We start from the raw sequence: 26,595 nt of genomic DNA, 5'->3' as shown, positions 1-26,595 counted from the left end.
TAGTGTCATGCTTATGTTTGGGAATACATATGTAGTTTCCTACATTTTCATCTGTGATGCCCAGCCATGACAGACAGGTTTGAAAATGTTCCATAATCATTTTCATAAGTCCACAAATCATCTTATGTTTCAAAATTTGGGATGTCTTATGGATTCTTTCCCTTTTTTCCCCAATTTTGGATGAAGATTATATCATAGACCATCTATGTATTGCTGCAATCTCCACTGTCAATCTTGGAGGGCTCATTCAAATATGCTCTCCTCCAAAACGTGATGTCGTCAACGCTTCTTTGCACAGTACAGTTACCATGACAAACTTGCATAGGCATGAGTCGGAGGAAAATACTTCACGCACAGCTATATACAGGCAGACTGTGGATACTCCACTGACCAGCAGGGGGTGCTGACGAGCACCACAACAAACAAACCCTTGGTTGACTTACCCACCCATGTATCCCTGACAGAACAAAGCCAATTTGTTTCACTGCTGTGGGCTCAGTGTCATGGTTGGCTGGGATCAAACCCGGGCCACAGAGGTCAGCCTTGCACTTGAAACACTTGAGGCGGGTACACCAACTGAGCCACTTGGGAGCTCTTCCAGCAAATTATCTTTTCATTGGTATCAAATAAATTATCACCAGAGAGACAGTATGATTCAGATGTATTTTATAAATCCTTGGCAATTCTGCTAAATTGGCATGCTCTACAATGAATATTTCAGTTAGCCGTAACGTTCACTGAATTTTACAATGAAGTCTGTAAGTGACAGAGTGCAATAGGCATCTGACTTGTGTAAAACAACAGTTCAACAACAATAAGTAAATTCAAAACCATTCATTTTAGCTCTTTACCTCACAAAATTGGTTTTGAATTCCAGTAATTGAATACTGACTCATTAAAATTAAAGGCTAACTTGTAAAGTCTATGAAATGACAACATGTTAAACAACATTTGTGCTGTTACACAACTGATAAAAGTCCGTCACAAATTTTCCCAGCTTTGCAACATTTAATGTATTGAATCTACCACAGGCTCTCTGACATAGAATTGCTCGAGGCTGTTATAAGCTGTCCATTCACCTACAGAGACTGGGTAACCTGTTGGTCAGTGCTGCTAGAGTGTGCATAGTAATGGTGGACAACATTCTCAACTATAGATATATAGTCTTTGATTTTGGACACAGGCTTTGCAACTAAAAAGTGAGTGTGACATCATAAACAAAAGGGTTAGTCAACATCCTTTTATGTGGCCAAGCAATGGAGACAGGATTCACTATAAATCACAGGTTTAGTATTTTTTTTTTTTTTTTTTTTACAATTTTTAGAGTTTTCTTTGAATAATATGGCTATTACTAATAAACATGATATTATGTATAGGTATATCAGTAGAAGCAAACTTGTCTGTTTGCATTAATAATGAGCATACAACTGAAGAACATCCTTCCTAAATACAGTATATTCATTTCAGACCATCAGTAATGGTTGTGCTTTGCTAAAGTTTCAAAATGAGATCTAAATAAAAACATACCAAAAGTGCAAGAAATGTACTGGAGAAGTTAAGATTGCACCCATTGACCAGAACTTTCCTGAGGGAAAACATCGCTTTAAAAAAATGATGCAAGAAGATTTGAATAAAATGCAAGGATTGGATGTGTTTTGACAGCACTCTCCAAATACGTTCTCAAGGCTGTTTCAGTTCAAATCCTGGTCTAGACTGTTAGGCAGTGTCTTTGTTAAAGTTAATACAGTGTCTCAGATGTCACACAATTGTTGTATTATGGTCATGAAGCAAACACAGCTACACAACCAACAGTTGGTCATTAATAGACTGTTTGGGTGCTTGCTAGGAATTGTCTGCTGCTGACAGATGAGAAAAGGCAATTACAACTCAACCATACAACAATGCTGCTATGGAAACTGTTATTCTACTTTGGAAATGGACTGATGCTTCCCTTAAATTCTTGTGACATGAATTTGGCTTTCAATCCTTGGACCATTTATAACAGCTATTCAAAGTAGGAGACTGACGGGTTCTCTAAATGCAAACATTTGCAAACATTTTTCTATGCTAATATACAATGCAAATTATATTTCTGATATACTGTAGTTAATCAAGCGCAAACTAAAACAAGTGTTTCAACTGAAGGTAAAATACTGTTATGCAGATATGAAAAGACAATGGCACATTTTTCTCCTGTTGATAGGCAGTGTTTTACGGTTATCTTGTGCATATGAAATGTATGTTACTGTTGCTATGTAGCTATTCACATGAATGACCACTCTTGGTGCATCTCAGATCTAGAATGTGACCAGTGTCATTGGGATAATAAATGACAGCCTATGCTGTAGTCTGTCATGTGTAGAATTTCAACAGTGATATAGACCTGCAAATGTATGTTGACTCAAAATTGTCATGTAAATAACTCTTCCCACTTTACATGAAAGAAATATTCACATATTTTAAATGACTGACAGAAAGTCTAATAGCTAATGACCATGACAGATACATAACTCATTTAGTACAGCTGATTAGCTTAAGCTATTGTCGACAGGCTCTAAGAGATGTTGGAATCATTTACAGTAAAGAAATTTACACACTCTCATAACTCCACAATGAAATTTAATAAGGAAACAAAACCAAAACCATTCATTTGTGTCATGTCTCTTCTGTAAGTCTACCTGCAGTGTCAGGATTGTGGAGGACTTTAATTTCTGTTCTTACTGTTCTTCTGTTCTCCAACTACTCTACCGCTAACAAGAAAATGGCTGCGTGTTCCCCCTCATTTCCATTCCAAATTGTTATTTACGTAGAAAAATATACACTCAGTATTTGTTTATCTTATTTAGCACTTTTTGTGTACATCATTTTCACATTTCAAATACCATCTACATAGGACCCATGGATGTGCTTCTTATTACTGATTATAAACGTCTTATAAAAGGAGTGTACACTAATGCAGTGGTTCTCAACGGGTGTGCCGTGAGGCAAAGTGAAGTGTGCTGTGGAATTTTGAGGAACCCAAAGCATTTTCATATAGGTGTGTGTGGGTGCACTTATACTCTGTGAAAAGACTGATGTTTTATATTGTGCTATTAAACCTTTCGCATGTAACTTATTTTCATGCTATGTAGCGCATGTTACGTTACATGGTTCGTTATGTTTTCATTAGTGTTATTAAGCTTCTCATAGTTTTCAGTTAGCATTTGCTATATTTTTTAGAGTTAAATCGCTGTTTCTTAAAGCTAAAATTAGCTAGAATTTCTCCAATCTAGTGTTCTAACTGCACAAGTTTTAGCATACGCACTAAACGGCTAATCACACTGGTGTGAACGTGCGCGCGAAAGGGTTAATAATTTCCAAATTAAATGCACCAACTGTAACTACAGATATGCGAGTCGATAGATATATTTACTCTTGCTTCATTTAGGCAGAATAAGTTAAACACTAAAGTTGAAGGATCCATCTTCCGTCTCTCTGTTTCTTTTTTAATTGTCATTTATTGGCCATTACAAACGCCGATACCAATTTATCTGCAAGTAGCTCATATCGGCCGATAATATCGGCATGCCGATTTATCGGTCGGGCTCTACTTTTCGCTAAATGGAAGCGGTCAGCGGTCGATGGCCTTAGCCGTTTTATGAGTGAATCCTTTCCCCGGAGAAGAAGCGTGGACGAGGCTTACCATGGTTTCCACCATGTTGGATTTGTTGTTCCTCAGCGTCTTGACTGTGTGAAAGACGTCCACGATGTTCTGCTGCTGGATCATCTCGCTGATGCTGCAGATGGCACAGAAGGTCCCGCTACGCCCGCCACCAGTCCTGTTGCGAGACAGAGAGAGTGAGTCACATGAGTTCGGCCATAACACAAATACGATAAATGAACAACGCTTTAAGAAGGCTGTACTGTCATTTAACTAGCGAGTCTAAATTACTGTTGTCAGAGGGGATTTGTTTGGATCTTTCAAACAATTAAATTGTGCTTATTTAATCTACCTTTTCCAAGGCCCGATGCTGCAGGCCTCCGCAATGAAATTAAGTCCAATGGTACTTTTGGGGTTTAACTGAGCCATTAAGGAATCTGGAATCTGATCCAAAAGAAAACTAGCCCCAAGACCGGAACCGAAATTCAATACGTGTCAGTGTGGCTCTGCAAACAGTTGACAACAAGGCCTTAATGATCTTATACACTGTGCGGGAAAAGCCTATCTGTAATCCTTATTAAAACAGCAAAGAAATTGAAACTTAAACCTCTTCCTGCACCAGCACAGCCTCTAGTCACCAACACTAACACAATGATAACATATGTCTTTCAATTGTAGTCGGCCGCATTACAGTTCAGAGCACTCGCAATATTCCAGAGAAAGGATCTAACAGCGTACTTGTTGCATAAAATATGAAGGGACTCAGGGACACCGATCCCTCAACCAACAACAAACACTGAGACAATGTTTCAATGTCTAAGCAAACTTTGACAGAATGCATTAGAGAATTTCTGCAGACTCAACCTCCTCTCCAATTTTATTTCTCGCCGTTTGTATTCCTGCAGTCGGGCGACAATGAGGCTCCTCAGTATTCTTTCGGGACATGCCAGATTGGAGTTCAACATGAGGCGGGGCCGTCTTGGTACCAGACGCGAGAGGGGTTTGAAGTGAGGTACATCAGGACTGTCTTCAAGTACGAGAGACTGGAGTCCAAACTTAGACAGAACACTCCCGGAACAAGCCAAAGTGAGTTCACCGGGGGGCAGGGTGCCTGACAGCTGCAGCATTTTGTGGTTCACTGAAGTTCGCCCCCCACCACGAGGATCCCCTATCAGGGCATATCAAGTTCCTTTGTTCTTGTCGTAGTTATCTATGACCACATCAAAAGTTATACTCTACATGGTGGCATGGTCAGTGGTCAAAATCTCACACCTCCGGTTTTCACATGATCTAACTGGACACTGGAGTCCAGGCAGATGTTGCCTGACAAAGAATGTGAGAATCTCTGGGTTAGCATTGCTGGAGCTCGCCTTTGAAGTACCAGGCGGATAAGAGGCATTAAGTGCAACACATGGATGACTGTGCAAGGATGTGTTTGCTTTTCTTAAATGTGATGCAATGCCATGCAAACAAAGTTTTTGATGGGATAGCTTTGTTTGATAGCCTGAGAAGTCTCAGGGGTCATGCAAAGCCCAATCCTCTCTTCATCAGATAGCCTGGGCTATATGCTGTGCATTTTTAAGGGGAGATGCTTGCTCTTTAATTTACTTACAGTCATCCCACAAAACAGTTCATTCAAGACTGATAAGAGTACAATTGGTTTAGTTACAAATATATCATGTTTCCATAAACCCTACAAAAGCAAGGTCAGTATTATTATCAGCCCTTCTTAAGCTATAAGGTTATGAGGACATTGCCTTTTCGTAATGGAACATGCCTGTCATCTTCTGACTAAAACTTACAGGCACCATATAATATATTGTTTATTTTTCATTGACAGATAAAAATAACTACAGGTATTTTTCCTTCATTCACTTTATTTCATCTACATTAACAAAAAAACAGAGCTGATTCAGTTTTGATTTGCTCCCGACTCGAAAATGATACAGAATCTTCCTCACTGTTTTGACAGACAGATTTGCATCTTTAGCACACAAGCCCCGAAAGGTACAAAATAAGCCCTCACTCCTGATATATAAACTTGGGTGGATCACTGCAATTAAGCCCCCCAGTCAGCCAGAACAACAGCTCTATTATAAATCTTTAATGCAAAAGCGTGGGATTGTGAAAGCCAGGTGTTCACATTTGGCAGTTTATATCTTTATATAGTGCAGTCTGCTTCCGAGTGTCCCTCAGACACTCATTATGCACTGGAGTCTGTTACCTCAATCTTTTTTTTTTTCCTCTTGGTTTTATGCACCAGCACAGCCCCATGGAGCACTGGTATAAACTAAGTAGTTTGCAATGATGCAACGCTTTGGCTGAAGCATAAAACAAACACAGTGTTTGAGCCCGGAATCAATGGCAGCCTGATTGGATTGGCACCACTGAAGCACTGCAAAAGGAGATTTCTGTTTTGTAGTTTTTTTTTTTTTGTTTTTTTTTTTTTCTATTCAGGGGAAAAAAAAACGAGCTAAGGACTAATCAGTCGTGTATTATTGCCGGGCTGTTTCTTGAAATCAGATTACATTATGGATTTTCAACTGTGGGTCTCTCAAATTTTCAGCTCCATTTCTCTTGGCCCAATGTGCATCATGAATGTCTTACAGAAAGGACCCCCGCCCCTCCCCCGGCACACTCTCTCTCTTTCTCCTTCACACACTCACTCACATACACACACTGACAGTGCTGGGAAATTGAGGTATCAGTCTTCATTTTTGGACAAGTACAAAGAGGTAATAGTAGGTGCCCTTCATCAGTTCTATCTCCATTACGATATGAAGCTGACATCATTCACAGGAGCATGAAGAAGGAGAGAACAGCACCAGTCAATGACATCCGCATACTGTATTAAGCTTTGTTGCAGACTCTTATTATTCATAAAATAGATCTATTCAATAACAGTTAGACTGACACATATTCTCATACATCCGTCCCTGACAGTGCTAACATGTATGGATTAAAAGGCGTCCTATATGACTCCTTTGTACTTGACACGAGCGTCGGGTGTTCATATACCGTCCAAAAATGAATTCAATCAAACAATTAATAATTAACAGAGAGCAGACATGATTGAACATGACTTGCCAGTGTCGACCCTGGAAACATCTGAAGTCGCTAAAATAGCAGCCATGCATTTACCGAAATGCCTTTAGCTGTCTTGCTTCATAAGCACCAAGGAGGTAATGATTAAACTGACACTTTCATGGTCAGGAGAAGAGAATGAAGGATAACCCATGAAAGACTTGCTGAAACACGCAGTTTGGCTCATCAGTGAGGAATACAGTAAGGTTCATTCCGTGTGTATAGTATTATATCCGGTAATAATAAACAGTGCAGTGGATATATGCTGTATATGTAACAATACGCACCCTTGTATAAATTATCTAAAATTAATTTACACGACAAAAGAAAGTCTAGCTACTACTGTTTTCTAAAACATAACATTTGTTGATATTAGAGTTTTAAATGGGCACAAAGTGTACTGAGTAAGGCTGTGTTGCAAATACATATAACAATGCTTAATGGCTTTTAAATATTTTAAGTGGTACAAAACACACACAGAGACATACAGACATACACACACACACACACACCTCTTTGTTGTCATGTCTGGTTGACTGCCAAGATTTTAATTGTGTACAAGCAGTTTGTATAACCAAGTACCATTTTCACCTCAGTAGAAAAAAAAATGTAGAAAAAATAAGACACACAAGTACCTAAAAAACTCTTCTCTTGTGACATCTGTATGCCTAGCTTCTGTGCTTATTAGTGAGTAATATCTGTGAGATATTTGCACAAAAGCTTTCTGACTGTATATACATTAGTCATCGTTTCTATGTCCTGTGATCTTTACGTTAGAGCACCTTTTCAGCTACTGTTGCCTGCCATCACACTCCACAATCTGGACTCTCAAGATTTACAAGGTTACTGTCCTTGATTTTTTTTTTTTTTTTTTTTTTTTGCATGTGTGTGTTCTGCTTTAGCTCTGGACCCTCATCTCTTCACCGCGGTGTTTTGCAGAGGGTCGTTAAACGGCAGGGGACTCACAGGCAGTGAACCACAGTGCGCCCGTCTCCCCCGTCGTACTGCTCCTGCCACTTGGCCAGCCGCCGGACGAGCTGCAGGATGGAGCGCTTGGACAGGGGCGTGTCGCGGTACGCCGGCCAGCCGATGAACTGGAAATGCTGCACCAGGCGGTATCCGTCCTGGGGCTGCGGAGACACCACCACACTGTTACCACCCACCCGGCGATCGCTGATACCGTCACCGCTACTACCCAAGCGTGCGTTTTTACAGCCTCTTGGGTATGATCTGTTTGTGATCGTTCCGCCACAGGGCCACGCCTGAACTAAACTGTGTGAAAAGAGGAAAAGACTTTGCTGAAAATCAGGTATTTTGTGGTGCAAAGTTGTATATCTGTAAGACTTGCACAGTAATAAATGTAAAAAAACAGGCAGATATGCATTACTGTTTGTCCACTTTTTTTTTGCTTACAGCAAATAAAAATTTGATTTCTTGAAAAAAAATCAATGATTTTTTTATGCACCAAAAGTAAAGCAATTGACCGAATCAGCTCAGAAAAATGTGTAATGTAGCACTTTAGGGTAAAATCCATGTAGCGCTGCCCTCCAGAGCCTTGGCCCGATTCATAGCAGTCATGCTTCAACAATGATTCCCTGACTTGACACATATTAATCCAGCATAGTATTGATGAGGTTTAAAATCAGGTCTCAAAACCAAGAACAAAGTGCAAAATTGTTAAGCTGCACAGGGGCCTCTGTGGCACCTCCTTTTCTAATCTTAACATCATTAGCAACAAAATCAAATCACTTCCTGTGATGGAGGGTGGCAGAGAATGGAGTGAAAAGCAAAGCCGGGGTGAGGTGCCCGAGTGGTGCCCTGTTAGCTGGCCCCGACTGGCCTGGCCCGGCCCCGTGTCTGGGACAGGAAAATGGAGACGTCAGCTCGCTTTACCATGACGAGGGGAGAATTCTGTCGTACACGGGGTCTGACGCCTTGCGCTTCTCACAGTCCTGATGGAGCCATTTCATGGTAAATTTGTGACGCTGCTGAGCTTTCACGCCGCTGTGGAGCTTAGCTCTGGCTGTACGGCTAGCAAATCCCGCTTGTCACCATCGGTTAGGGACGGTCATGTGAAGATGACAGTAGTGAAGAGGATACTCCGTTCGGTTTGCGTACAGACTCAGATGATACTACACACAGGATCTCCAAAATGAATGGAGTCCAACTCCAGCAGGGAATCCCAGTGATTGGCTAAACAACCATCTGTCAAATGCCTAAGGCCAAGACTTTATGGTTGATTATTTATGGATTTATGTAAATACAGTTAAAAATTCAAATGACTTCTACTAGCTAAACCAAACCCAACCTGAAAGACTCTCTGTGAACCAAAACCCTCTGCCAGAAACTCAGGAAATTCTCAATTGATCCGCCCCTGTCAATGAACACACTAAGCGAATATTTTGAACGGGTGTGTAGCGGAGCCAAGGAGGAAACCATGAAGGCTGAAATGCCCGCTCTCACCCGCGCCATGTTGCAGATCCTAAAGATCCTGTTGATGATGTCCTCGTCGATGTCGGCGGAGATGAACTCCACTTGGATGGGACCATAGCAGCAGGAGCTCTTTTCGGGCCAGTACTGCATGCAGAGCTGGGGAGGGAGAAGGGGGCTGGATTAGATCGGCTTACACGGCTTTGCTGCACTTTTACAGACACAGAGTTCTTAATTATGTTGACACAGAGGACGGGACATTTTCCACTACAGCACTCTGAAGCAGTCATTTTGTTAAATGCCTGCTCTCAATACAGGGCTATCAATGTAGTTAACTTACTTAATCCAGTGCCATAGCAAGGTTAAGATGAGACTATGTATATAAATGTAATAATATACAAATCCCTCCCCATTACATACATTAATATTTCATGATATGCATATTGACAAGAAACACCTGTGTGCTATTCTGTAACATCTGTAAACATCTGTCTCCTGTTTTATATTGCAGAGTTGGATTTTTGGAAGACGTGCACTAATAAATGTAAAAACAGGCAGATATACATCACTGTTTGTCCACTAACGTTTTTTTTTTTTTTTTGCTTACAGCAAATAAAAATTCGATTCCTTGAAAAAAAATCAATGAAAATTTTTTATGCACCAAAAGTAAAGCAATTGACTGAATCAGCTCAGAAAAATGTGTAATGTAGCACTTTAGGGTAAAATCCATGTAGGGCTGCCCTCCAGAGCCTTGGCTCGATTCATAGCAGTCATGCTTCAACAACGATTCCCAGACTTGCCACATATTAATACAGCACAGTATTGATGAGGCCTTTAGCTGCTAAGTGTCAGGTTGCCAGCTTAGAGTGTTGGCAAATTTGTTTGAAATGAGAACTCAGACAAGGTGGGGGGAAAAAATCATCTTGCTTATATGGCTGAGCTCTGGAAGACCCAAATGAATATCCCATAAGATAAGATAGGATAAGATAAGAGAGCTTTATTGTCATTGTTCAGGACAATGGAATTACAGCTGCTACCCCATGTTAGCACCATGACAGCATATAACAAGAACTTAAAACAACAAGAATATATTCAAAATGTATGAATGTATAACATATTAAAAGTGTAAGAAAAATAAATAAAAATAATAAAGTGTCTGTGCATTGACAGAACAGTCAGAAAGAGTATGTTGAAGTTGTTGTATAGTAGTAATATACTCCATACACCGGTAAGAGCCAATCAGAGGCCCCCTCGGGCCATACCTGCGCGGCGTCCATCTCGTTGAGCATCACTATTGATGAGCAGTTGTAGTCAAACACCAGCCTCCAGAAGTCAGCCACTGTGTTAGGCAAGGGGTGCTGTGTGACGATGAAGGCCGCCGGCTGCTTATGGCTCTGGAAGGGAGACAATACCTCAGTCTTACACCAGAGCACGCCTGTCCGAGAGGACCATTCGAAGACAGCGTGGCTTGGTGACACACTTACAAAACCACCTAAAAAAAAAATAACGGCTCCCGATTAAAACGCAGACAGAGCGGCGGCTCTGAAGAGTGCCAACTCTGCGGGGTGACTCAGAGACAGAGAGATCCGATCGCAAGCAGAGACACCGCGCTGGTAAGGAGTCCCGGCTGGCAGAAACATTGCTGGTTCATCTGACAGCTATGCTAGCTGTGCTGCATGACCGTGCTGCATAAGCTGTTTAAGGACCTCCCCGAAGACGTATCAAACCACACTTCAGACCAAAGTTCTCGGCCAAAGCTGCACGCTGCCTGTCTGTGCTGTAACAGCTGTTCTCGAAACCTTTTTGCCATTTTTTTGTTCTCTCTGAATCTGAGTCAAAGCTCGCAAAGAGCGCAAAACACAAACAGCTCACGTACAGGAATCTGCAGGGGCTGAATGGCTGTTGCAAAAGTGGCAGAGCCCAGGGACACTTACATCCATGAGCGCGGCGTTGATGTAGTTGCTCGACTCCCCATCGACAGAGATGAGGAAAGGCAGGCAGCGGTCGACTGACAGGACGTCCATGCTGCGGTTCTTGTCGTGGTTCCTCGGGAGCAGCCCGACACTGCAGTCTTCAGGCCTCACGCGCGGGGTCACAATGTTCAGCGTCTAGTGACGGAAACCATTAAGACCATCTATCCGCTGCCAACGGCATCCCACATCTTTAATTAAAAATTCTATTTGGTTCCAGCGTGGGAATCGAACCGCTGTGGCCTGTTACTGACTGCTTCATAACACGTGACGTCTGCTCTGTGATTCGGGCTGTCAAATTCAACATTAAAGCTCAAATGATTTTAAAGGAGGGACACACGTACCGACCGTCAGACAGACGGATAGTGGAATACATCCCGTATTATGAGACAGAGATTGAGCAATACCTAGCATGATGCAGTAATGGGGATTTCATTTCAGAAAGGAAGATGAAACATTAACAGAATCTGAACAGATATAGCTGTGCTACAGAGTTCTCTGCTGCTGCGGCCGCTGTGCCCTGATTGCACATCAAAGACGCTGTTGTCGAGGGTGGGTAATCTTCCCATTGAAAGGGGATGAGATGAGCAGGTCAGCAGTGTGGTTCTTACCTGAAACTCATCCTTGATCTGGCTGGAGTTGGTCTGAGGATCCAAACGGCTGATGTTGTAGTATATGGCTCTGAATTCGCAGACTGGAATGGCCGTGTTCCCACACAGACAGGCTTCGAGGATAGCGTCGTGGACAAAGACATACTGCTCCTGCAACGGGACACAGAAACCCACTGCCTGACTGACAAATACACTGGGATCCTTCGCTGATTACTTTGCATGTAATGTAAACTGGAACTTTCTTTTGCAAACCTCTTGTAGTATAGCATTAATCACACTCTGCAAACAGCACACTTGTTCATTCTGCAAAAACAGTATTCTGCAGGTGTAATCGACAGTTCTCTGAAAGTTGTCAATGAAGTTTAGTGGTTGCACTTCGATTTGCAGATGGAAAATATCTTGTGAAGCGTTCTTGGCACAAGAACGCAGTTTCCGGCTGGCAAGGTAATACTGTATTGAAAAAAAAAGTATCACTACACCCATAAATTATAGCATGCATCTGTGATAAGATCAAGTGGAAATACTCCTCTAACGATAGTGCACTGTGTGCATCGAGAAGCCAGTATAAAATAATCTCCAAAGCTGGCCATCACCACTGAACAGATTTCCACATTTTTAACAATGCTGAAGGCTTAAGGGTTGAGATGTTAATTGCAGCCCTTTGATCCAGATAGGGCTAAATCCATCCACTGCTGACCTCTACCATCCATTACCTACATCCAGTTCTTCTGGAGGAAAAAAAAAAAAGCCTTTTAAAGGATTAATTGCTTTTTGTTGTTTTTATGCGGGCTTATCTCTGTAATTGTGCATTATACTGACACAAATTGCCTCGTACCCATTACTACAGTGGACCTAAGTGTGATGCTTTGTCCTTATTACAGAATTTTCTGTTTCACTTTATTTCCCTGGGACCAATTGTCATCGGATATGTAAATCTCTACATTAGTGGAGTCTGGCATAAATCAGTCCCAGCTGCCAGTGCTGGCTTGGCCTAAGCCTAGGGCAGCATGCTGTAAACTCATTCACAGATGTAACGATGTTTTTATAACTGAAGAACTGTGCCGAGATTGAGCTGAAAGCCGCCGTGTCTTGAATTTTGTTTACAAGGCCTGTTTGCTAATTGGAAAAGCAGAACTGAATACAGAAATGCCAAGATGCAAGTACATTCAATTCAGATATCCAAAGCCTGAATCACTTACTCTGCTTCATACCACACTGTTTTCAGGAAGCACATTCGGCTTATTACCACTGTTAGCGTTGCTTAAACTATTAAATTCAGATACAAGAGGTCAAAGGGGTTTTTGTCTTTGATTGTGATATTGAAAACAGCTCAACAGTTTAAAGCCATTAACGAATTATCTAGCACCAGTGGATGAAATAAGACATCAGAAGGAGAGGGGGGAGAGATAAAAATGAATTATTTGTCGCAAGGTTTCACAGGATTTCTTCCCTGGCCGCCTGCATGGGTGAGGGAGTCGTTAGGACATGTGTGAGAGCTGCCACTGTGCGAAATTCCATCGCCAGAACCGCGGCCGTGCGGAGGGGAAGCTCAGGGAAAGGCGCTAACAAGCAGGACCGGCTAACAGCCTGCCAAGACCCGGAATGCCCTCGAAGGCTGCTCCGCTCGGCGCCCCCAGCACCACCTCGCACCCCCCCCCACCCCCCAAAACAGAAAAACAGAAATAATTAACACTTGCAGCCACACTTCTAAAGCGTTAAGGAGGCGCTTAATGAGATCTGAGCTTCCAGGCTTTGCGAATGCATATATACATACATGTGGTTTTGAGTCATGTATGAGATCCTCTGTCTGCATCTGATTTTTGTTCTACACCATCTCCCCCCCACCCTTCACACACACTGGGGGGAGATCTCAGTAATGATCACAGAACACATGGCGGGTCGATGATTCCTGTCTGGCAGCTGAGTCATGACGCTCCTGCTCGCTGCCCGCCCACCCACCTCTGTCTGCACCATGTTAACCCTCTGTGAGCGCAGCTCCCGGATGCAGTTGAAGATGTCCACCACCCCCTCGTTCTCGGCCATGTCCAGCATGATGTCCACGGCGATGAAGCAGCCGGTCCTGCCCGCGCCGGCGCTGGAGAGAGAGCGAGAGAGAGAGCGAGAGAGAGAGCGAGAGAGAGAGAGAGAGAGAGTGAGAGAGAGAGAGAGAGAGAGAGCGAGAGAGAGAGAGAGGGAGGGAGAGAGAGAGCGAGAGAGAGAGAGAGCGAGAGAGCGAGAGAGAGAGAGAGCGAGAGAGCGAGAGAGCGAGAGAGAGAGAGGGGGAGAGAGAGAGAGCGAGAGAGGGGGGGGGAGAGAGAGGGGGGGAGAGAGAGTGAGAGAGTGAGAGAGAGAGCAAGAGAGTGAGAGAGAGAGAGAGCAAGAGAGAGAGAGAGAGACACTGCAGTTCAGGGCTGAGACACTGGCAAAAAGAGGCGGGTGGGTTTTCTCCCTGTAATGAATATGGCACAGTCCGGAGAACAGATGAGGGGACGCGACCTACGCCCCAGATACATCCAGCACAGGGTGAAGAGTGATGGGACGGGGGGGGTGTTTTTAGCGGGCCGTAAGGAGAGGCGACGGGGCGAGGGCAGCTCACACCCCTCACCCGTATGGCTGCGTGACGGGTGACAGGAGGCTTCTGTCTGTGCCGCCGACACACAGGGCGCAGCCAAGACTGATGGGAAGGTGGTTACAGCTGGCTGCCCTGACCCTGGTGTTAGGTGTTAGGGAAACAACATACAGCACAGGAGTCAGCAGTAGTAACGGCACAGGTGGGGTGCGGGGGATGGGGGTGGGGGGGGGGGGGGGGGGGGTCGTTCAGCCATCATTCACTCGATGGCGGCCCTGACAGCCCGGACTCCCGTGCCTCGTCCCCTCAGTGGCTCAGCGCTCGGCAGATTGCCTGTCAGCCGCCGTGATTAATGGCGCGACTGGCAAACAACTTGGTCTTGGCAGGGGCTAACGGCGAAGGAGTGCTGAAGGAAATTAGAAATTACTTTGCAGTCTGTCAGGAACTTCACTCTGCAGGCCCGGGCCTCGTCCGCTGGACTTCATCTACATTGTCTCCTGCTCTGTGTCAGCCCGGCTGCGGTGCCGCGCTGAAGCTCTCGGGGAATACCCTTGTACTCTTTATTAATGCCCAACGGGCTTCAAAGAGGGAACACTTCCAGGGCATTCAATGGGAGCACTCTGACATTTCGTGTCACCTTGAATAAAGCCATGACAGCCACCATGAAAAGTTATTACGTGCATCAAATATGTGGCACTGTAATTGGCAATTTGAGCTCGGTATTGATGCGAATATTTAACTACACTTTTCTGAAGAAAGCGTATTAGAAAAATGTCATGCATAACTGTCAGTCGTTTGCTGCAGGTGAGAATTCAATTCACTTATTTTTTTTTTTAGGAAGTGACTGAAGGTTAATGTCACCAATGCAATTTATGGAGAGAGAGAGATGAGGTGAGCGGGGACACAGTGTAATAACCTTTAATATGCTCAATCACAATTTCAAAATTCCAAAAAGAAGCGAGCGCCCAAGGGAAGCTGAGAAAACACATTTGGCAGTCCGGCTTAATTCACTTTGAAAATGTCCTCGTCACATCTGCTTTGTTTTCTGTATCCGCAGCCAAAACAAAAAAAAAAAAAAGGGGCTGCCATTTAACGGGCTGTTTTTGATGCATGGCGTCTGCGCAGCCTCCCCCTCGTCTGTCTCCGCTCGATATCCCTGCCATCTCCTGGGGTGGCGGGAGGTCTCTGCTGCCCTCCCTATTTATTTGACATGAAAAGGAAGAAATAGCCCGGCCCTTTCTTTCGGTTGCTGGCGTGGCAACGGGATGGGCGGGGAACGACGTGCCCGGAATGAAGGGGCTAAAACAGCCTTCGCTGACCTCCGAGGCCTGAGCGCCCGCAGTTCCCCTGCCGAACAAGTGCGCATGGAGCACGCTCACCCCGCATACACGGCATAAGAGGGTCACGCACCTGTTCCCCGCTATCACATTCCTCTAGCATGGTGAAGTGTGAACACACAGGCAGGCTGTGCCCCTGTCGCTTATGCTAGCGTGTTTCATTGTGTTCGTTTACTGCTGAGTACACACGTCATGGTGCTCCCCCCACACATACAAAGTCACCTACAGCACATCTTCATGCTGATGTCAGTCCGTGTTCATTACAGAAGAAAATATGCTTGTTGCCCCCTCCCGTTATTAAAATCTATTGGATTTAAATTTGACAGGCACAAACACAAATGGTCTACACTGTTCTGTCCTTCATTACTTGGTGAAGATATTACAGAATTCAGCATATCAAATTACAGGATTTGAATGTCGCCATTCTAATAATGTCAAGTATGCTGTCCTAACAAGTGTGAAAATCAATATGTTCTCCAATGACTTAGCATCGATTTTCTTAGGTCAAAAGCCATTATGGTAAATCTTCCCACACCTCACATTAACAGCCACTTGGCAGTTGGTTCCAAATGCTAATAAGCTGATCTCGTGTTCACACTTGCCCTACAGGGAAAACGTTTGCATCGCCCTGCTGCTGTTATGATAGCTTTCTGTGTTTGAGTGTCTATAGGGTGTTTTCTCCATTTCTCCATATAAATGGCATGTTCTGACCTTGGTACTCGCCCCTCCGGTTCCCCACCAGCCCACCCACCCCGTACCTGCAATGGACTACGATTGGACCGGCATCGGGCGGGTTGAGGAACTTCACTTGGCGGACGAAGCCCAGGAGGCCAGTGGCGTAGCAGGGCACCCCGTGGTCCGGCCAGCTGGTGAAGTGGAACTGCCGAATCTCCCGGATTTCGTGGTGGCCCTTCTGAGGGAAAGAGCAATGGGTCTGATAGTGTAACACAACCGGGAGGACTCAAACAGCCACCCATCCTTACAACTGCTCTCGTCTCCTGATGCCTCCTATCTTATGTTACTGCTTGACTGAAATAAATAATGCTTATTAAATATCATTATTTACATTTACATTCATTTGGAAGGGGCTTTTATCCATAGCGACTTACAAGTAAGGCAGAGTAAAACACTAGCAAATACCCATTTATATTAGAAGTGCTGCAAGACCAAGTTTCAACAGTTGGCCAGGCAAGCTAGCTTGTACAAGCTAGCTGGTAGAGATATAAGTGCATGAAACCAAGATTTGAATTTTTTGAGGAAAACAAAGATTAAGATGTAAGAAAGTGCTTTAGGTGGTAGTGTTTCAGGTGTTCAGGTGAGCGCAGAAGAGCTGTGTCTTCAGATGTTTCTTCACTTTACATTACATTCATTCTTGAAGATAGTGGGGGACTCAGCAGATCAGATGGAAGTTCATTCCACCATTGAGGGACAGTAAAGGAGAAGTTCTGGATAGCGATTTTGTACTGCACTCACGGGACCACCATACGCCGCTTGGTAGCAGAGTGTAGTCGTCAGGAGGGAGCATGGGTTTGTAGTAGTGAGTTTGGGTCGGTAGGTGCGATTATGTTTTTTGTCAAGGCAAAAATGAGACAAAAAACGTGAGAGGATGCGGCACCGGACAGCTCCTGTTCTGATCACAGGAGCCTCGTTAATTTCCTGTCCTGTGGTGTTAAAATAAAACTGACTTACAAATGGCAAGCTTCCTAGCTCTGTTCTTACAGAAGCAAGCATCCATCGCTTCAATAATAATAAAAATAATCCTTTCGCGACGCGGAGGGAAGTACTCTCTTCACGTCTGTGTTGTTTTGTATAGAGCAGGCACGCTGCTGTTTTGCCTGTGGAAACGCACAGGCAGACGGGAGACGCTTCTAAGGGTATCAGATACCACACAACGTGCGCTCAGAGAATGGCCGTTCGGCAGCGGCGCTCCGCTAATAATCCCTTCTCTTCACACCTCCACTTTTTCCCATCGTCTCTCTCGCGTGCGTGCTAAGCGGCTAATTGCAATTTGGGTTCGTGAGCGATTTAATCCCTCCTGCCTGTGTCGATATGCCAAAAAAACCCACGGAGCTGCTGAATGCAGTGCAAATACCTCCACCGCTTAAACGCAGTGTGTGGACTCAGGTGGCTGACACACTATTGAAGGTGGGAACCCAATAAGCGGTGGTAAAACTGTGGTTAAGCTGCCGAAGCAGTGGGCTCCCGCTTATCTAATTCTCACCAGATAACACACGAGCTGTCTTTATATCTAACAGCATGCTACATTCGAGTAATCCCCTCCAACCAGATCATTATTAGTGTGTTTTTTTTTTTCCCCCTCAGCTTTCTGTTCACTTTGTTCCCAGCAGTTAAAGCTATTACACACACTCTGTTTGAAAATGTGTACGTACTAAACAGTGAACTGGGGCATCAGCGGTTGCACAAATAGCATTACTGCGGTGAATTCACGGCCGTGGCAAAGCGGGGAATTCAGAGGTAATTAGGCCGCATGTCGTTCTATAGATATGCATAAATCTGAGGTCAAGCAAGAGATGCTGCACTGTGCAGCTAGCTTGGTGGGGATGGGTTGGGCACGCACCAAACGATTGAACTAGAAGCTGTCGTACTGTCTCAGTGAACAGAAAAGCCTCGGGATAATAAACCGCACCCTTATCAGAACTCTCTCTCCTTCCTCATGTTTCATTATAAAGCTTTCCCTGCATCAGAGAGCACCCTGTCCCTCAAAACGTCTGCCGCGGTTATTCCCCGAGAGAATCAAATTTGCATGGGTTGGAAGGTTTGCCACTGCCGGCATTATTAAACGGTCATGTGCAAAAAGTTCACCGACATGAAGAACAACCGCGCACACGAACAATGACGCAGTGGTTTACCTTTTGAACGGTGAAGGTGCGGATGACGTACTCTGCCAGAGGCTCTGTCTCGATCAGAGTCACCTTGATGTCTCCGTACACCTCGGTCTCATCTGGCCAGTATCGCACACATTTCACCTGGGAAAGAGACACAGAGCTCACCTGGTTATTTCAAAAACACAACGGGCCAGATTCACCGTTCACACGAGCAGACTTTTTTGAAGCATGAAATCAAAATGACAGATATGAAATAAGAATAACTTTGTTCCTAGCAGGAATTTGTCCCTACGCACGAACAAATTTCACAACTGCTGCAGCCCATGTGTACCACATACGCAACCACACAAATTTGAGCAAGATTTATTTTCCCAGTAGGATTAAATTGCATTGGTATCAAATTTAAATGTGAACAAATGACCTCTTACAAAAAAGTACAAAATACTGATTCAAACTGCAACAAACAAAAAAATGACTAAGTAACTAATCAGTGGGCTTACACTGTAATTAACTTACTTGCCAAATTATAATTACAAATCTGCCTGTACTGTAGGTGTCAGATGTTACATGCTGGGAAGTATTTGATTTTGCGCCTGTAAGCAAACACTGAACTCAGCGCTCATTACGGCTGTGTCAGTTTTGGGAAATAAACCAAGATAAAAAAAGCGCACCCATACACTGTTATTACCTAAAAAATCCCATCAAAAGAAATAAGGTGAACGCAGGTGACATGCCCAAGTGTAAAGGGTCAGGCGCAAATTAAACGCGGTAAATGTTTCAGTCAAGCGTCCTTCATCAAAGATATTCTCTTATTTAGTTACATGTGGAAAATCTGACTGATGACGCTGCTGACAGACACCGCTGGAGGTTGCATAAAACCACACACTTGCACTCTTTCGGTGTGTTAAAAGGCTGTGGGTGTGTTTGGATACATCGGGTGGAAGATGACATTGGTCCGCTGTGTCCTCCACAATATGGCCATGAAACATGGCATTCACTCATGACCAAATGGACACTAATGAGAGGACCCTATCCCTGATCCATTCCAGAGAACAGGGCTATGACTCAGACTCATAAAACTGATGAGCATCTTTGAATCATACTGTCTATGTGTCAGACAAATGCCATTCACTGTTAGACAAGACAACATATACACAAACCTTTTGATCAAAAATTGATTTAGATATTAGAATCCTTTCAAAAATGTGCCTATTTCAGCCAGTGATTTAACAATGCTCCAGACACTCAACTGCTCATGCTACAAAATGTATATATCTCATTGCAATCCACCGTTTTCCCTTTTGTCGGCTGTACCTGTCACCTGGAAGTCAGAATACCCTTTCATGGGATTGTTGGTGTGCTTACTTATTCTATGGACAATATGCAGAAGCATCTAACTTAAGAACAGTTGGGATTCATCATTATACGAGTGAGGATAAGAACAATATTGGGTGTTTCGAAATGTTTCATGAATTGTGATGTGACTTTTTGGTTCAAACTTTTCCCAAATGCAAAATATTTTGAGGCTGTGTCTGATTTGATAGTATCATATAAATGTGACCACTATTGTAGCTCTATTAAAAAGTACACCCAATGACATCTTCTGTTAGACACAACAGGACAGGACCATTTGAAAGGACCATTTTAAATAAAACTTTAGAACACTTTAAAAAGGGAAGTAACATAATTGAATACTGATGGAATCGTAACACTATTTTGAAATTATTATTACATATAACAGTATCAATGCTACATGTAAATGTAAATGCTGTTTGTGGCATAAATCAGGCCTTTAGCTCATTCTGAATTAGTTAAATTAAACACAATCACACTGGAGGGTGGGGGCTCCTTACCTTGTTAGTAAAATGTTAGTAATTTAAAGCCCATGAGAGCTCTAGTAGCACACCTTTCCAACCAGTGCAAACACAGCATTAAAGCTTTTTCAAAACACAAAGCCTGAAATGTCTGAAACATTAGTTCCCGGGGGGCAGACAGTCAGACAATCAGGGTCTTCAAGTCACAAATCTCATAGATTCAACCTACTCTGCCCACTTCCACGAGGTTGGTAACCATGACGATACTGCCGGAATTCTCCTGCCAAATCATCCTCCAGAAATCTCTCACAGTCTCCTGCATTGGACCTGGAGAAGATAGAAATAACAGATTGCAACATATAAGCCTGTGTCTTTGTGCAATGAAAAAACATACAGTACTAATGACAGTACTAACTCTTAGTTAATAAAGATGAAAAATGTAATCAATTGATATTTTCTCATTTCATGCTTCTCCTCCTTTAAGAAACCTTATTTTTGAATTGCTAGTTGTATACTAGGCCAATCTCACTGCACTCACACAGTGCCGCTACTCCACTGATGTCATCTGAGCAACTCACAGGCACCTGACGAGTTGCAGGGAGACAAGGGGACCCCAGCGGACTCATCCAACCCCCTATCCCCGCCGCAGCAAATCCAATTTGTTCCACTGCTGTGGGCTCCCGGTTATCATCATCTGATAACACGGCTGTCATCCTAACCTGGGCAATAGAGCTGAACTTGCGCTCAAGGTGATCGCCTTAACCACTGAGCTACTTGGGAGTCCCATGCAATGAATTTTTAATTTAAAAAGTCTATCTACAGTGAGACAAAAATATATACTAGTGCACCTAAATACATTACATTTAATGACAACCCGCTTATATTTAACACATCCAGTGAATCAGCCGCCTTGTCTGAGAATAGCTCTCATTTGATTCCAGCTCCTTGCTTTCATTTGCCTTCCCATCTCTTCAATTTTCTCCCTTGTCCATTTAATTACCTTGCGTAGCGATGTAGTGTCTCGGTCTGTGATAACCCTGTGACGGGGCAAGAAAAAAAAAAAACATAAACATGAGTTACTTCAACGTCATTACAGACCCGCAGAAACCCAAGGCAATGAGAATGTTCCGTTTTTATTAAAACGGAATCGTTAAAACAAATTCCTTTCATCTTACTGATGTGACACCGTCATTATGTCACGGCCGTGTACACCCACGGCGGCGGCGCTACGCAGAAATATTACGCGCTTCATGTTCATTAGTGTTACAACCACTGTGAAATAAATTAACTATCAACGCGGTTCAGCTCCTGGAGACAGAACCCCGGGCACTGCAATCCATTTTACCGCGGGATCTTGGCACAATCGACCCGGTAATTGTTTTATTAGTGGAAATAGGCTCAGTGACATGATTATAGATGCAGCTGTTCTGAGGGCCTCTACTGATGTCTGTCAGAAGGTCTGCCGTTTACAAAGCCCCTGCTGTATAATGGGCACAGGGCAGTGTCATTATGGTGGTTATTTCATTGTGGAATGCTTTTATTCCGCCAAAAAAACAGGCTAAATTCATTTAACGGGGCCACTGTGTTTTTTTTTCCTGATGTTTTCAAGGCGCTGGTCTGCGCTCGAATGCACAGCTCCAGTGCCCAGACCTGCTCCAGCCAACTGTTTTTTTTTTTTTTTTTTTTAAATACCACCCGTTCCCCCCATTCAGTCCTGACTCTGGCTGCGCCCCCCCACACACACTCAAACCACACTTGTCCCACACTCTCCTCCATACTCACATCGATGTAGTTTGCGTTGATGTAGTCCGAGTGGGGGTCCCCATCCAACAGTTGCAGCCTCACCCGAGTGTGATCGTCTGTGGGGTCAAATATTCAAAAAACGGCAAGTCTAAAGTTACATTTACCCATTCAGCGGAAAACAACACATTATTGCTGTGGGTCTCATTGTAAAGGGCCTTTTTCAGGCTTTTAGTTTGTATGTGTGAGTGAGTGAGTGAGTGAGTGAGTGTGTGAGTATGTGTGTGTGTGTGTGTGTGTGTGTGTGTGTGTGTGTGTGTGTGTGTGTGTGTGTGTGTGTGTGTATGTGTGTATGTGTGTCTGTCCATGCCTGTACAGTGAGAGAAAGAAAGTATTTGCTAAGTATTTGCTACTTGCTAACGCTAAAACACTAGCGCCGATTTGAAGCAAGTCTAAGTGTAACGTGACTGCGACTGACCAACAGCTAACCTTGATTCAATGTAACCCTATGGGTTTCGGTTTTTCAATCTAAGAGGTAAGAAGGGCACGCAAAGCACTTTTCTCTTAAGTTCCAGGGTACTCCAGACGTGTGTTACGTCAGGCCTATTGCACATTACAGTACACTCAAGGGAGGGATTAGTAGCATGTTTCCCTTTCTTTCTCAGCAGGGCGGTAATTCACACATGAAGACTCCTCACAAATTGGCAGCAGCAGAATTATCGCTGTAAGTGGAGGACATGCATAATCTTAATGCACAATTTAATTAATTAGTTTAACAGGAGCATCGATCTTCCCTAAACGTATGACCCATAAAGTTCAGCGTGCGCAAACCTGGGCACAGCTCCCTGTGGTATTGTATCGCCTCCTGATAATGAAGCAAGTTATTTAGGTCTGTAAAAGAGGGAGAGCCCCGGTAATGAGGGGATTTTAAAAAGGATCAATCTTACACACTCCCGTGTGCGGATGACATTTCGCTTTGATCTTTATGAAATGCAAATTCGCCGCCATGGCAGGTCTTGTTACCGATCTGATGCACTTGGAGGAGCGGGGCCCGCTAGCCACCCCTCTCAAGTGTGGCGGCTTCATGCCTCTAAGTGGATTGTGCCGCTTTGGATATTCTCCCCTGCCCAGACACCCTTGCCTGCACTTTGCAAAACAAACTCTCCCCCCGGCTGTCGGCCCTGCTCCCCATCTCCGCACTCGCAGGTGTCTCGCTGGGGTTAACCGTCTGCATCGTGTCCACGCGGACACAGTCACACGCATGCACACAGAGCAGTAATTAAACAAGACAGTGTCACGGACCGTCACAATAGAAAATGCACGACGGGGGGCGGGTGACTGTCTTCAACGTCAATGTGTGGAGTGAATGTCTAATTAGGCAGGGACTCAATGCCCCAGCCAGAAAACGGGATCTGGCCCGGCCACCCTGGGACCTACCCGGGGTAAGTGCAGCTCGTCTCCTGCAGTGTTATCACTGAGCGGATCCCATCAGCAGGAGTCCTTACCCTCTATTACCCTGGCCTCGCACCCCCCGGGGCCCCACCACCTTGCAAAGGAGCTGGCTGCTGAACCATACAGCTGCTGCTCATGGAGACCTGCTCCAGGCAAACACTCTTTCGCCTCCAGCACAATCACCATAAAGGCATCACTACCTATGCACCTAGAGCGGTCATACTGTATGCCTAGAACAGAACAGGATGCATCTGTTTTGTTGTATTGATTCCGCCAATTCAAAAGTTATGATTTTTGTTGTGTTGCCACAGTAATGTTGTTGGTGGGCCCATCTCTTAGAGCATTTCTCTGAGATTTTCAGACAAGATATACTGAGTAGAGAAATCCACCTGCCTGACAGAAGCACTGTAATGGCTGAAATGTCTGGTACTGTTTGATTATTGTTATTTGATCATTATTATTTAGTAATCCACTATCTATATTCAGAATTACCTCATTCTTAACGTTATACTGTACATTTAGAGAAAAAAAAAACAGTTGACACTTCTGTAGTGTAACCTCCTGAGAGACATTATAGTGAATAGTAACATTGCTGCTGAATAGGACCATATTACTTCTTGTCTTGTCTATCACAGGGCCCTGTATACTGCCCTGTGAGGAAAAAAAACCTCTCGACCTGTGTCTCTGCAGTCCACCTAGAGTGTAATCCAGTACACATCCTACCATGAAAAAGTGTCATGTTGGCAGAGTGTATTATATACTTTAATAGGTAATGCAGCTCAATGCTCCAGAAGGTTCTGCTGTCACATGAGCAGAATGCTGCTTCATGCTGTTTGTGCCGCAGTGCATGCTGGGAGCTGATCCCCCTGTTTAATCCTGTTCCACAGCTCTGAGATTAGCTAGACATTTCCCTGAGGTGTACCTGAGAGATACAGTTGGGCTTCATGAAGGAAAAAAAAACTGGAGTGTTTACTCTGACCACTTTCAGCAGGAAGCCCATGTTTGGACAAGTGTCATCTACTGGGGATTAGTGTAGTAAAGTATATTTGCGGAGAGGTAATGGCACCACAGGGGGATTCAAAGACTTCTGATTAACATCAGGGCTCCCCATTCTCACAACATTATTTTTCACTTTTCTATCTATAAGGTCACAAAGTCGTCTATCAGACTGATCCTATTAGTCCCAAGTCGTAGATTTGTGCTGCTAATTTTTTGCTGCTATAATATTTTAACTAAATCCAACATGGATTTAATAGCACAATGATACAGAGATTTCATTATGCTGTGAAAATTTAATCAGTGCTTCTTAAAGAATTTTTTTTCTTAAAGAAAAAAAAAGCATCCAGTAAATATTAAGAAGTGAGTTTGTCTCGGGAATGTTAATCGCGGGGCTTTGGTCGATACATCAGAGGATTTTAACAGCGAGACTTCAAGGGACCCTCTGAAGCTCCTTCAGTTACGTGCTGCGAATTAATGTCCGTTAGGATATGAGAAACTCACAGAAGAGCTCCTGCTTTGACAGACACACACACACACACACGCACGCACAGACGCACACAAAAACCATGACTTGAAAGAGAGAACGCACCGGTGCGCCTTCTGAGAGATGGGTACCTCTGTGTTCCTTCTAATGAAAATGAACAACCGTTGTGCTTATTATCCTGACAGCACTGTGCAACTCACACACTGACGCCACAATGCGTTAATTCAAAAAATATGACAAAACACGCTGTGAGTGTGTGACAGTTTGCACGACCACTCACAATTCATTGACGCCACAGCAGAACTTCTCTCAGTGTTTCCATCAGTGTGAAAATAGACTGGGCTCATCAAAGACCCAAGAAGAAATGTTCCAGCATGTCACAAAGATTTCCTGAGAATCTCCAATCTTCCACTTCGATCGAAGTGAATACTGGTGCTGTATACATATTTGAATGGAAGCGGCCTTGGGTAACACAGACCTTACATTCTACAAAAATAAATAAATAAATTCAGACATTTATGCTACCAGACTACAGTTTCAGGCAATGAATGACTGAGTCCAGTGTAATTCAGAATGACTGACACAGTAGCTGCTCTGGGGTTAGACTTAGCATAACTCCCCTTCAGTGAAGTTGCAGGATGCCTGTCTGAGTGCTGGGCCAATGCACTGCAGACACCGCAGAGATTCACGGACCTTGATTGGATGTGGCTTGGTCAATAGATTGAGCCAATCAGATCATTTCAAGAGCAGTGCCTCAAAAAAACATAGGATATCGGCCTTGGCAGTGTGGCATGCCAGTGATGGCAGGCCCACCTGCACATCTGCAGGCTAACAGTGTAACATGGAGACAGCTGCAACGGTACTTCAGGTCAGACGCAGAAGCTGCACAAGCACAACTTCCCGAGTTTGATTAGACGAGATTAAGATAAGAATATCTTGCCCCCACTGTCGTCGTGCTGGGGGAGCTGCTGTCCTCTCGAAATAAACTTTTCACTTCTGGAAGTGTTCGCCACACAGATTGCCGCACGGAGCCACTGTTCAGAATCACTTGCAAGTGCAAATTCTTGCTATCGCTCCGCGCCGCAATCAAATCTAAATAAACCATGCGCTGCGCATCTGTCATATTCCCTTTGCAATTTATCAAAAGCTGTTTTTCTCTAAGATAAAGGAGTGCCTCTATCCCATTCAGGTGCACCTGAAGCAACTGTCTCAATATCAATAAAAGCCCAGGAAAGGGGATCGGAGGGCCATGAGGAACACAAAGAAAGAAATCAGGTGTGTATAAATACATATAAAATATATAAATATATAAACCTGGCATATACTTATATACATAATAGTAAAAAGAAATTGAAATGAACAGTCTGAACAATTATTGTTGGAAGCAAAGCTTTACAATTTGCAGCTGACTTCCCTTCCCTCTGATATGTAAATGTTGGCCAATAAGTCTGTTTATTTTGGTAGCAGAGTCTGCTGAATTATGAATGACCATATGGGAGGCTTTATGTTTACACAGCCTGCAAAAACGCTGAAGGAACGTAATGGGACAGATGTCTGTAATCCTAGGCACTTTCCAGTTTTTTTACTCCATAAATTGTCTCAGGTAATGAGGCCGGATC

At 43.8% G+C, this 26,595-nt stretch overlaps 1 protein-coding gene across 1 annotated transcript in view; it reads right to left on the bottom strand.

The window, feature by feature from the left end:
- The window catches only part of ptprt (protein tyrosine phosphatase receptor type T), a 225,580-nt gene that overhangs the window by 1,170 nt on the left and 197,815 nt on the right, over nt 1-26,595 (bottom strand). The window contains exons 24-35 of the mRNA XM_036530574.1: nt 22,084-22,160; nt 21,302-21,338; nt 20,531-20,628; nt 18,512-18,628; nt 16,400-16,554; nt 13,695-13,830; nt 11,736-11,885; nt 11,089-11,262; nt 10,417-10,548; nt 9,188-9,313; nt 7,691-7,854; nt 3,683-3,818 (exon numbers count right to left, since the gene is read on the bottom strand). Of these exons, the coding sequence (XP_036386467.1) occupies nt 3,683-3,818; nt 7,691-7,854; nt 9,188-9,313; nt 10,417-10,548; nt 11,089-11,262; nt 11,736-11,885; nt 13,695-13,830; nt 16,400-16,554; nt 18,512-18,628; nt 20,531-20,628; nt 21,302-21,338; nt 22,084-22,160 (1,502 nt within the window). The remainder of the gene's footprint in view (nt 1-3,682; nt 3,819-7,690; nt 7,855-9,187; nt 9,314-10,416; nt 10,549-11,088; nt 11,263-11,735; nt 11,886-13,694; nt 13,831-16,399; nt 16,555-18,511; nt 18,629-20,530; nt 20,629-21,301; nt 21,339-22,083; nt 22,161-26,595) is intronic.

This window comes from Megalops cyprinoides, chromosome 6 (genome assembly GCF_013368585.1).
Source record: "Megalops cyprinoides isolate fMegCyp1 chromosome 6, fMegCyp1.pri, whole genome shotgun sequence".
NCBI classification, from domain to species: domain Eukaryota; kingdom Metazoa; phylum Chordata; class Actinopteri; order Elopiformes; family Megalopidae; genus Megalops; species Megalops cyprinoides.
This window is presented reverse-complemented; position numbering and strand designations above follow the sequence as displayed.